The sequence below is a fragment of the Brassica rapa genome, chromosome A07 (genome assembly GCF_000309985.2).
Source record: "Brassica rapa cultivar Chiifu-401-42 chromosome A07, CAAS_Brap_v3.01, whole genome shotgun sequence".
In the NCBI taxonomy this organism is placed as follows: Eukaryota; Viridiplantae; Streptophyta; class Magnoliopsida; order Brassicales; family Brassicaceae; genus Brassica; species Brassica rapa.
Window position 1 is genome coordinate 9,389,626 of NC_024801.2, and position 13,762 is coordinate 9,403,387.

General features: G+C 29.6%; 1 protein-coding gene across 1 annotated transcript; it reads left to right on the forward strand.

Annotated features, from left to right (window-relative positions):
- The first annotated feature begins 1,221 nt into the window (after positions 1-1,221).
- On the forward strand, positions 1,222-13,405 carry LOC108869054. The gene has a single exon (XM_033275324.1). It carries the CDS (start codon positions 5,291-5,293, stop codon positions 5,423-5,425), a length of 135 nt encoding a protein of 44 aa, XP_033131215.1. The 5' UTR covers positions 1,222-5,290; the 3' UTR covers positions 5,426-13,405.
- Positions 13,406-13,762: the final 357 nt, after the last annotated feature.

Here is a 13,762-nt window from a genome sequence, read left to right on the forward strand (position 1 = left end):
GAAAATAAATCTTTATCTTCCAAAGAACCATCTGTGAAACACCATCTTCCTGTAGTCCCTGAGGTAGGTCTGATATGTACTTCACGTACCAAACTGAGATTATTGATAACATGTGCCTCAGAAAAGTGTTGATTCCACTTCTGCTATAAGCGTTTTCCTCGGATCAATATCAAGATTACTGAAAACTATTTTATTCCGACCCTTCCAGATGTACCATAATATCCATGCAAACTGATGGTCCTCCATTTTTGGGTTAACTCTCCAAAACATATGGTCCATATTAGCAAAAAGAGAACCAATAGAAAAAATATTTAGGTACAATGGAATCTTAGATAGTAACCACACTTGACGTGTCGGGGGACATTCGAAAAACACATGATTTATTGATTCCTCCGGACCTCCACACCGTGCACAATTTGTATCTCCTTGTATTCCTCTCGATTTTAATATTTTTGTTACTGTTATACAACCTGTCAGCAGCTGCCATAAGAAATGTCTTAACTTCGAAGGACACTTCACTTTCCAGCAGAATGCCTTAAGTATGTCCACATTGGATCCATAAAATTCTGGTGGTTTTTCCTTGTCAGGATATATCCTTTCTACTTGATGCCTTGATTGTACTGTGTATCTCCCATTATTAGTGAAATACCAAACAGTCCTATTTTCCATCTGATTTCTACTCAGAGGAATACTTTCAATCATTTTTGCATCGTGGGATTCCACCAAAACCCTAATTGCATGTAAATTCCATGTTTGGGATTCCTGATTAATGAGTGAATCCACTGTGAGATCCGTGTAACTGTTATGAAAGTCTTTGTTAGCTGGTCTTAGGCGAGTGGATGAGATCCAAGGATCATTCCATACTGAAATAGATGACCATGTTCCAGCCCTTTTGATTAGTCATTTACAAACCAAAGATACAGAGATAATACTCTTCCAGCCATATGACGGGAAATATGAGCGAATCGGTTTCAGGGGTGAAGCATTCTTGTAGTACCTTCCTTTGAAAACTCGAGAGAAAAGAGCATTTGGCTTCTCGATTAGCCGCCACAATTGCTTTTCAAGCATCGCTGTATTAAAATCAGTCAAATCCTTGAAGCCTAGCCTACCATCATCCTTATGTACACATATAATTTATCCCATGATTTCCAATGCATACCTCTTCTGCTTCCTCCTGGACTCCACCAAAACTGAGCTATTGCACTCGTTAGTTTCTTTATTATAGCTTTGGGTAGCCGATACACATACATCAAATTGTTTGGCAGAGCCGTGATCACCGACTTAATAATCACCTCTTTTTTTCCCCTTGGTAAAAAATCTAAAAGTCCAACCATTCACCCCATTATTCAGACGATCTTATACAAAACCAAACACTTGTACCTTAGATCCTCCTAAACTTTCTGGCAAGCCTAAATAAGAGCCCATTCCACCTAGGTTCTGAATCCCCAAAATATCTCTCAACTCCTGACGGCTGGTTTCATCAATCTTATGTCCAAATTGAATTGAGGATTTTTGAAAATTAATTTGTTGCCCTGAAACAGCCTCATAATCCTTTAGTATCCTGAGAATTGTTTGACACTCTTCTTTGTTTGCCTTGCAAAAGAACAGACTATCATCTGCAAATAGCAAATGAGAAATTGCTGGACACACTTTTGCTACCTTCATACCGGTTAATTGTTTCACCCGCTCTGCCATTTTTATATTTGTAATTAATGCCTCAGTACACATAATAAATATATAATGAGATAAGAGATCCCCTTGACGTAATCCCCATTGAAGTATTATAAGGCCTCGTGGCTGCCCATTGAGCAGTACTCTATATTGGACTGAAGATATACATCCTCTCGTTAATTTAACCCAATGAGGATCAAATCCCATTTTGTGAAGGAAAGCCTCGATAAAATTCCACTATATCCGATCATATGTCTTACTCATATCCGTTTTAATTGCCATAAACTTATTTTGATAGGACTTGTTGGTACGCAAACATGAAACATTTCCTGCGCAATAAGAATATTATCCGATACTAACCTTCATGCCACAAAAGCCGATTGTGCTTCCGAAATTAGACGGGGGAGACAACTTTTCAGCCTTTGACACAAAACTTTCGAGATAATCTTATAACCAACGTTACATAGACTTATCGGCCTCAGTTCTGTCATCCTTGTAGGTCTATCTATTTTTGGAATCATACAAATATTAGTTATGTTTAACCATGGGTCCATATCTCATGTGACCAAGAAATTATTCACCAACTCAACCACATCCTTTTTAATGACATTCCAGGAGTGCCGAAAGAAGAGAGTTGTCATTCCAACCACGCCTTGCGCTTTCTCCGGATGCATTATGAATAAAATTGGTCGCACCTCTTCCTTTGTTGCTATTCGCAGTAGAATTTGTAGCATCTGGAGAGAAATTGATGGTCCTATCTCTTCCAAAAAAATATCAAACTCCGTTGGGTTAGTTGAACTAAACAAACCATCAAAGTAATCTACTGCCATCTTTTCCACGCCGTTTTCTTTTGTGACCCAATTACCCGCTTCGTCATGGAGGCCCACTATTTTATTTTGGATCCAACGTTGCTTTGTTAAAGCATGGTAAAACTTAGTATTAAGGTTCCCAGATGAATATCATATATTTCGACTCTTCTGATGCCAATTTTCCTCCTCATCCTTATAGACCTCTTGTAATTTCCTGAAAATTTCAATAATATCCTCTTCTGATCTATTGTTATATGTTTGTACTTCTTCCAGCTCTTGTTGGAGAACAAAACCTTAGAATGTGATTAGCAAGAATTTAGGAGTTTTGAAAACAAATTTATATAAAACTTAAATTAAAATAAAATTACATTTTCTTTTGGTTCAGTGTAAAATCACCATCAGTGTCGTCTACCATTATTTCTTCATTAAAAGTGTTAATTTTTCTAATCTTAATTCTCATGGATTGCTTGTTCTATCTAAAAGTAACTGACTTATTCTAAACATTTAAAATCTTTAGCGTGCTTATCATTGTCTTCCTTCTTCAAACCTTCTTCCCACGTAGTTTCATTAACCTGCAATGTTTCTTCTTGTTTGCCTATTTGGACTAAACGTTTCTCTGATTCTGCAAAAGAAAGCCATATAATTTACAAAAAAGAAGATAGCACACATGTATGGTCTGAGTGTTTGCATCCATAAAGATATCACCAAGCTCAACATATATCTCACAACCCCAATTACATGGTCACTGTCTCCCATTTTTTCTCCATGAAAGCACTTAAATCTCTGCATGGGATATCTTCAGGTTTCTCTCTTCTCTCCTCCGAACTTGCATATTACTCTCAAAACACATTATTATCAGCCGATGTTGCAAGACTCAGCTAGCACAAACAAATCAATTTCATTCACCAAAATACACAAAAATACACAAATCTGATAACAAGAGAAATCGAATCCATGAGAAGCACGTAATCCATTTAGCAAACTCTGTCACGTAATGTAAACCCATATCATGAACCATTGCAACCTACCGGATCGGATTCATAGAATATAAGATGGTCTTTCGTTGTTTGTTCGATTTTTAACTCGTTAATCACTTTAAAAAAAAATCTGAAAGTTTAAACAAAATGAACGAAATATTCATTTTTGGTTTTTGAAATACCATCTCTTTAGGTGGTATTTATCTATGTTGAATTTTAGTTACAAATCAGTTCTTTGATAATCCAGAATAAGGTTTTGAAAATCTAATTAGTGAAATCCCAATTTTCCAATAAGGGAGGATTTAATAGGATTTATATAAAAGACTCGTCCAATAACCTAGGATTTAGAGAAACTTTTACAAATACTAGATCCGATAATGAGGGATTTGGAGAAAAACTGAAACTCCATCAAATCATCAATTAAATAGGCCCCCTTAAATTACATGTTAATAATTAAAACAATGGTACTCCATTGCCAGACCAGTACAAGCACCAATGGCTAATAGCTGCGTGAGGGTGAGGCATCACCACCTACCCATATTATATATTAGTTTATGCGTCGTGTTATGAAACATATACGTATTCAACCAAATGAAAATAAAAGGATGAAAGACACAAGTGCTTAGTTTAAGTTCTTCTTATGTCCCACACATCTACACTTAAGTGAAAGGGATTAGACAAACGCATGATCCAAGACCCGACAATTACTTGAGATATGTTCATTCTTGATTCATATCTAGGGGTGTTAATCAAGACAAGCCAATCCGATCCAATTTCGATTTTGAATTATTATCAAAAAAATCCAATTTCGATTTTGAATTATTATCAAAAAAATCTTACGAGTCCAACCCAATTGTTTTTTTATTATCACAAAATAGATTCAGACGCGCTTTCTGACGATCAATATTTCATTAGAATTTTCAGTGTACTTTACTCCTAAATCATATACGAATGAAAAAAAGGAACAAAGGATAAAAAAATAATTACATGATAGCATTGGTAACAAAAACTGTCGAATTTATTTTCCTTCAAATCTTCGCAGCTAGGGTTTCATTTTATTAGCACTACATTGATATCTTCATGTGTATTCTTGATTTTAGACACAGGCTATTATATACATATATATATATATAATCATACCAAAAAATTACAGTGTCTTCTGAATAAATTAAGATTGATGTGTAGTTTTCTTTTTTTTTTTGAGAAATTGGCTAAGATTGATGTCTAGTTCATGTGGAGTACTTTAGTTATGTTTATATGAGATTTTATGCTTTATTATCTACTCATGATTTAAATTTTATACCCACATACTTAATTATCTCATTGTTTTTGTTTTGTTAGGGACGGGGAAAAAATAAAAAAATAAAAATGCAAAAAAGTTTCAAACTTAGAATTGTCAAATCTGGCAAATTAAAATCGTACAAACATGCATGTAGTAACATGCTCTATATTTGAGCACTACGAAGAACGATATATATGTACAAACACGTAACTGTTCGATTCTTTTAATCATTATCTTTTTTCTCTTTATTCAATAGAAAATGTGATAAGTGAGAGTGATAGGTTAAAGGCAAATCGAGTGAAAGAAGAAGACAAGAGAAGGAAAACAAGTAAACTCAGCTTTGTCTTGTCATCTTCTGCAGTGTGGGATTCCACTCTTTTGTTCTTGTCACCTCTCTGATCTCTCCCTCTATCTCGGTAAACTTAGTTACCATTTTAGCCTCTCTCTATATATTCCACATCTCTCTTTACTTCTCGCTACTCCAAAACTACTTCAATAAATCACGGTCTTAACTTTGGAAACCACCACATAGATCTAGGTTGTGAATAAAGATGAAGATTTCGATAGGACGAGGTGGGTCAGGTCGGATAGCGAAGCTCCGTTGCTGGGATTGGTGTAAGGAACAAAGAACGCGTGTTTATATCATCTGGAGGTGTTTGCTTTTCTTGTTACAGTGGGAAGACTAAAGATCGACAAAGAATAATTAGCAATCTCAAAGATTTATTCCACACTCGGTTTACAAAGTGGAAGAAAAACCAATGGAGTTTTTTTTTGGTCTTCAGGAGAATAAACGTGTATGTCGTTTTATTTGGTTCAGTTTATTTAGTACAACACTTCGTCTATATTTAACGTTAGTTGCGTCAGTTGTATAGTTTAGTCTGTGACGTAAGTTAATCTGAAAATAAGCTAATGCTGATTAGACTGGTAATGTAAGCTAAAGAAGTACTAATGTTTTACTTTATCCACTTTCTAGGATGGCTTTCACTTTATCTACTTTTCTTGTAATATATACACTGAAATTGCTCGTTTAGTTTTGTTCAGGATAAAGTTTCTCTAAGACAAAAACTCGTTTAGTTTTCCACAATGCAAAGCCTTCAGCCTAGCCAAGATAGAATACGTGTGTGACTATTAAATTGCAGTGAAGTTCTTACTTCTGTTGACATGGAAAGATTGATTGGACGTGTGAGGATAAATATATAAGTTCAAATATTATTATCATTGTGTAATGTATTAGAGTTATCGCAAGGATATATCTAACAATTGATTTAATGGCAAATATATGAAAATGAAGAGAGAAAACGTTGACAGGTTCTCACACTAGAAGAGTATTCGTAGAGCAACCTTACAGCATGATTAACCCGGAGATCTTAGGATGGGATTCTTAGCAGAAGTTAAGAAACTGTTTTATAATTTTTAACTAAAAAAACAAAGAACTGGTTCTTAAGTAACGACTTTAAAAACCAGTTCTTAGCTTTTTCAGTTAAAAATTAAAAAAACAGTTTCTTAACTTCCGATAAGAACCCCACTTTAAAAATCCTAAATTAATTATAGTCTTAGGACATCCACATCAATGGTTTCTAACACAGTTTCTTGTGATTAAAATAAAAAAATAAAAAAATAATTAAAAGTGAGAAAAAAAGAAAAGTAAGAGAGAAGCAAGAGAAAGTACCCTTTTAAAGAGCCTCTCACGGAAAGAAATGTTTTATGTAGTCCTACTTACACTAAAAAACAGAGGGAGTATATTTTAATATAAATTTTTATTATTGAGAATTCATACTCATATGATAAACACAAAATTTCTAATATGCGATTTTTCGAATGCAAATTTCAAAATTAAAATATTAAGGTTTCAATATTTTTTCAATAAAAATTTAGAAATTATCATATTTAAATATTTTTATATGTTATATAGTTTAATTTTAAGCTATATTAATATATGATATAAATGTCTAGTAAATAAGACTTAATATTCATACGATTTATGATCATTTGTATCTTGTTATTACCAAAAAAGTTAAACCATTGATCCCAAAATTTTAGTGTGAGATATTTAACGTTTTTTAGTAATTTATAATCTTTTTAAAATTCAAAATATAACATATAAGAAAAAATAATTTTTTTTATTATATGGTTAATGTGATTGTTTAATATCTTTTAATAATATAAAATTAAACAAAAAATAGCTAAGGTACAAAAATTATTATCAAATGTTTATTATTCATTATCATTTTTTGCCATATTATTCATAATCATTAATTGTCATATATACGTTAACCATATTAGGCAATTCTGTAGCTTTAATTTAAGAAAAGTGCGAGAATATTCTTTTGTATACTATTTATTAATTTAATAGTTAGTTTAATAAAGAGTATAATATAAGTTAAGATGGACCAACATATTTCTCTACGAATTTGAAATTTCATTCTCGTAATGACACGTGACATGTAGTAATGTTTATCAATTAATATATAAGGGATACATGATATTATTATTATATACATCATGTACTAATGAGAAGGTACCAGTGATGATGCTATTAGGCATGGAACTTTTATCCGAGATCCGGATTCGATTCCAGATTCGATCCGGATCCGATCCGAAAATCCGGATATCCGGAGGAGCCGAATCCGGATATCCGGAGGAGCCGAATCCGGATCCGGATAGTAAAATGTTGCTTTCGTCAAAGCAAGATTCGGATCCGAATATCTTGATTTTTTAGTCCAGATAGCCGGATCCGTAAGTTGTATTAATAACTCTTTAAAAATAGTAATATCTATATATAAAAACTAACTTTATTTAATATATTTTCATTTTTATAATAGTATATGTAAATTTTATGTAAATTTTTTAATATTATACATAGAAATAACTAAAAACAGTATTTTTTTTTAATTATTTATAATATTTTATATATTAATATTATTTTTATTTATTTTAAGGATCCAAATCCGGATCCGGATATCTGCCGGATATTACAATTTTTAGAAGGATATCCGACATCCGGATATCCGAGAACTCCGAATCCGGATAAGGATAGTAAAATTATGGATCCGCCGGATAAGGATCTGGATCCGAATACCTGAAAATTATCTGGTCATCTGATCCGTTCCAGACCTAGATGCTATGATAGCACCTGCGTTACTTTTTTAGAATCTCTAGCTTCAAAAACAAAAAAAGAATAATAGGAAAGAGATTGAAGAAATAATGAGGGATATCCTTATGGGAGCGGACTCTTGCCTGCAGTTTAGAAACTTCTAAGTAATGTGTTTTGTTAGAGCCATTGTTATTATTAGTTTATATATACTGTATAACTCAATAATTTAAATAAACTATCATAATAATCTTACAAAATTCAGTTTGAGAGATTATCCATTAATGATGTTCTTATCGGTTAATATCTTAAACTAAAAAATATTGTTTGTTTTAATTAAAGTTTTGTTTTATTTTCTTAAAACGTATCCAATTGAGAAAGGACATGTAGTTATATGGAATTCTTAAAAATGTATCAGAATTTTTTGCAGGCGAATTTTTTATCTTCTCTTTCATGTTTTTTATATTTTTAAATTATTTCAATCTGATATATTCTATGCAAAATCCATCACTGAAACTCATCTTAGAGAATTTGCAGTATGAGTGAGTTTCTGTAAGATAATAAATATTAACATCTTATTATATATATTTTTTTTCAACCTTTAAACCACTAAAAAATTTACATGTGGCATGAAGTCTCTTCAAATTTGTTTGTCGGTCTCTTTACAAAGAAAAGGTTCGCAATATTCTGGGCTTGGTCTTTTTATCTTTCAACTTTTTCTATTATACATTAATCTAGAGATACTGGTGGAGAACCACCGATGAATGTGTCCTTAGGCCATCCGCATCAGTCATTTTATAAAGAAGTCTCTCATTTAATAAATTAACTAGATTCTAACCCGCGCTTTTATGCGCGGGATTATTATTTTTATTTATACAAAATTTATCAAATATATAATTTTATACATACTTAATGTTTTCTTAGATGGACTACATTTTTGACTTTGAAGAGAACTTGATGTGTTATACATGTATTCTCTTTTAAAAGTGTCATTTTCGATTTATTATATATGGAGAGATTTATCCTCCTGTTCTTATATTTGTGAACATGAAATAAAGCTTTATTTTTAGAAGCCAAATATATTCATTGTTAGGCTTGTGAAAATTAATTTATTATACAAACTGTAAAAACATATTTATCATAACAATAAAATTATGTTCTAATCCGCGTTACAATGGATAATCATAATTTAATAAATATTATAATTTTGATTTAAATAATACACGCATTGTAAGATTATTATGTATTTTATTGATTTGTAATATTTTTTTATAAATAATATATATATATATATATATGTTTCTTATAATTATAGAGTTAGATTACAAATTATATAAATGTAACTAAATGATAATCTAACATAATTTAACATGTCATGTATCATTTCGAGTGGACATCAACTTAGTCAATTATGTAGGTTTCTTGAATGTAGAAAATATATAAAAACTGAAAACTTGTAATTAATATATAGAAAAAATAAAAAGATAAAATATATGTTTGTCTGTATCATTAAGTTAATATCACGTATGATAGTATTTTTAATGGATTGATTTGACTGTAATTGTTGATCTCATGTGTAGACAATTTTAGGAAAATGTATACAGTATATTAATTCTTCAACATTGCATATCTCAGTGAGTAAACTTACTAAAACGAATAAAATTTTAATCCAGTTGGCAACTCAAATTAAAACCTACCATTCTTAACATACTTTTGTGCACACCAAAACACTTTTTAAAAAACTGAAATATCCTTACAATCTTGCAATTCTTATAATAATTATACTTATTATTTATGCCTACAATATCTATTATTTATAATTTAGTTAATTTAGGAACGATTTTGATGCTGAAATATTGGCAAGATTAATAACAGATAATGATTCACCAAATTAATAGAGTTGAGTATATTTATATGTAGATTAATAAAACTCAATTAGAATAGGTCCAAAACTTAATGAAAACTTTTCTATAGTAGATAAAAATAGGACTCTATTTTAATAGAGTAGATGTAATTGTTGATCTCATGTGTAGACAATTTTAGGAAAATGTATACAGTATATTAATTCTTCAACATTGCATATCTCAGTGAGTAAACTTACTAAAACGAATAAAATTTGAATCCAGTTGGCAACTCAAATTAAAACCTACCATTCTTAACATACTTTTGTGCACACCAAAACACTTTTTAAAAAACTGGAATATCCCTACAATCTTGCAATTCTTATAATAATTCTACTTATTATTTATGCCTACAATATCTATTATTTATAATTTAGTTAATTTAGGAACGATTTTGATGCTGGAATATTGGCAAGATTAATAACAGATAATGGTTTGCCAAATTAATAGAGTTGAGTATATTTATATGTAGATTAATAAAACTCAATTAGAATAGGTCCAAAACTTAATGACAACTTTTCTATAGTAGATAAAAATAGGACTCTATTATAATAGAGTAGATGTAATTGTTGATCTCATGTGTAGACAATTTTAGGAAAATGTATACAGTATATTAATTCTTCAACATTGCATATCTCACTGAGTAAACTTACTAAAACGAATAAAATTTTAATCCAGTTGGCAACTCAAATTAAAACCTACCATTCTTAACATACTTTTGTGCACACCAAAACACTTTTTAAAAAACTGGAATATCCCTACAATCTTGCAATTCTTATAATAATTCTACTTATTATTTATGCCTACAATATCTATTATTTATAATTTAGTTAATTTAGGAACGATTTTGATGCTGAAATATTGGCAAGATTAATAACAGATAATGATTTGCCAAATTAATAGAGTTGAGTATATTTATATGTAGATTAATAAAACTCAATTAGAATAGGTCCAAAACTTAATGACAACTTTTCTATAGTAGATAAAAATAGGACTATATTTTAATGGAGTAGATTAACAATAATAGAAGAAAGAATGAAAATTTGAGAATCGGTCATTTAGGAAAAAACGATTAAAAATGAGAAACCTTCACACCACATGTTTTAGTGTGAATGATCTGATCTATTTAAGATCATTTCATTTTAATACATAACTAAATTATTCAAAGAATACGGATATAAAAATGCTAAGAGGCGATGGTTGAGAAATCGGATGCTCCTAGAGCAACTCTAACAATGAAAAAAAAAAGATTATAAATAAAAAAAATAGATTATAAATAAAAAAATTAAAATAAAATAAAAAAACTGAGAAACAGTCCTCGGCAGAAAACTTCTAAAAACCCCACATGGTACTCAAATGCACATTATTCTTTTCATTCTTTTGATTTTAAAAGTAACCCGTAATTTAATTATTTAAACCAAATATATTTTTAAAAACAATTTATAAACTTAAGAGCACCATCATTAGTTTAGTATCTAAGATAGGGTTTTAAATCAATAAAATTAATATTTTAATAAGTTTTAAATATATATTTAAATTTCAATGTTTAAAAGAAAGTTAAACTTGTCACATATTGACATGTGTTATAATAATTTATAGATTAGGAGCTTACAGAATTTGTTTTTTAGATTTATATACTTTGAAGTATGCTTACGTGGAAAATAGTTACCGTATATGTATTAATTAAATTATATATATACAAATTTATGGTATTTTAATTCGATTATTTGGCCTATAAAAATATGTTCCGTAAAAATAAATATATATTTTAGATGTAAAATGATAAAATCACATTAATATATGTAGAAAAGTTTATTATAAAGTTAATTGTGAATAAAAATAAACTATACAATATATTATGTATATTTATATAAATAAAGTATATTTTAATATAAATATTTATTATTAACACTTCCTACTCATATGATTTTATTAATATTTGCATATTTATTGTAACAAAGATTTAAATATTTAATAAAAAAACATAATGTTAAGATCTCAATACAAATTTGAAAATTAAAAAAATTAAGATCTCAATAATTTTTCAATGCAAATTTTTAAATTAACATATTAAATATATTTTATATAATTTAATTTAAGTGATATTAATATATATAATATGAATATCTATTAATGAGACTTTATATTCATATGCTTTACAATCATTTGTATCTTGGTTGAACAAAAAATAATGTTAAACCAAAGATGACAAAATTTTCAATGTGAGATTTTTACCATTTTTAATAATTTATAGCCATTTTAAAAGTTCAAAATAAAAAAGTATAAGATAAAATCTAAAAATTTTTATTATATGCTTAATGTGATTTTTCTATTTCTTTTAGTAATATATAATTAAACAAAAAAAGGAGAGGATACAAAAATTGTTATCAAATATGTATTATTCATAATCATTAATTGGTATATATATGTTAATCATATTAGCTAATTCTGTAGCTTTTATTTAAGGAAAGAATTGAGAAATTCTTTCGTACACAACTAATCAATTTAATAGTTAGTTTAATGAAAAGTATAATACATATTTATATGGACCAATTTAATTTTCTAAAGATTATAAAAATCATTTTAATGATACGTGGCTATGGAAACATGTTATAATGCTCGGATATTAATTTGTACGGGATTTCAATACTCTATTAGTTCTTATCACTTTTAAGTTTTAAAATGGGCTTTTATGTTAGCAAGAACTTTAGACATTGTTGGTCATGCTCCAATATGAAAATTTAATTGAACTAGTGACTGAGGAAAGCCCACCAGTAGAAACATCGTAGGCAGTGGAAAGTTCAGTCAACAATGAAAATACATGATCGTTAAAGGTATGCCAACTGAACTAGTCTGGTTCAACCCGATACCTAATTCCTTAAATGCTGTAGATATTAGAGTATGGATTAGTCTGGGCCGAAGTAAAGTTGAGCATATATTTTAAAGTCAGGTTCAATCTTAACAGGACTATAAAGTTTTATGTGCTTTTGATTTAAATATCTAATGAAAATAAATATAAAAACAAGCTATTTATCAAATAAATCTACATCAAAATTTCAACAAATTAAATAATTTCAAAACAAACTTTTAACTAAATAAATTTAAATTAACTATATTATCAAATAAATAAAAATAAAACACATTAAGTGGTGGAATATAGGTTGGAATTTTCTTATTTTCAAAGTATTAATTACCGAATACAAATAAAATATAAGATTGTCAAAACATAATTACAGAAAATATAGAAAAGCATCCCAAGCCCTTAAAACATTAAATTCTTAAACAATTTTTATTCAATGAATATTTTCAGAGTTTTGGACTGATCCGAACCTAGTTAGATTAAACCAAAACACATTTATCTCAAATAGTATAATTTGAGCTAGATATTTTTGAGGGTCGAGCTAGACTAGACTTTGTGTTTTTAACCCTAATTAGCATTTCTAGCTTCATTTATAGAGAATCAAAGTTGCATAATCTCATACCATTTATTTTTGACAATTACCATTTATTTTTGACAATCAAACAAAATTGACTAGAAATCGAGTCCCAAGGTTGCCGGTGGCAGTTTCTTATGGCGGTGGCGTCTTGAAAATTGTCAAAACCCTCTTTATGTGAAAAGTGTACTTGAGAAACAAAATTTGTGACTGGGTCAGATACGGACTACGCAAGATTAACACAGATGATATACCAAGGATTTTACCACTTTTAGACTATGGTATATGACCTATTTAGATTATATTATATAGGTTTGGAGTATGTTTTAGAGTGTTTTCAGATTCAAGTACGTTTTGGAAAACTTTGGTGATTATGGAACTTTTGAGGTGCAGAACTGCATAGATGCGTCAGATGTTTAGATATGAATGGAAACCTTCCCACGGTGACATTGAACCCATCTTTTGATACAAGATAGATATTTGAGTTAGCTTTCCAATTCCACCGGTTTGAAGTCAATCAGCATCCTATAGCAGAAGTTATGTTCGTTTTACTGAAGAGTGGTACGTCTGCCTCGCGAGAGAAAGTTGTCGAAGAGA

Excerpts from the sequence above, each read along its gene's own strand:
- LOC108869054 (XM_033275324.1), top strand. The coding sequence starts at position 5,291 with ATGAAGATTTCGATAGGACGAGGTGGGTCAGGTCGGATAGCGAAGCTC.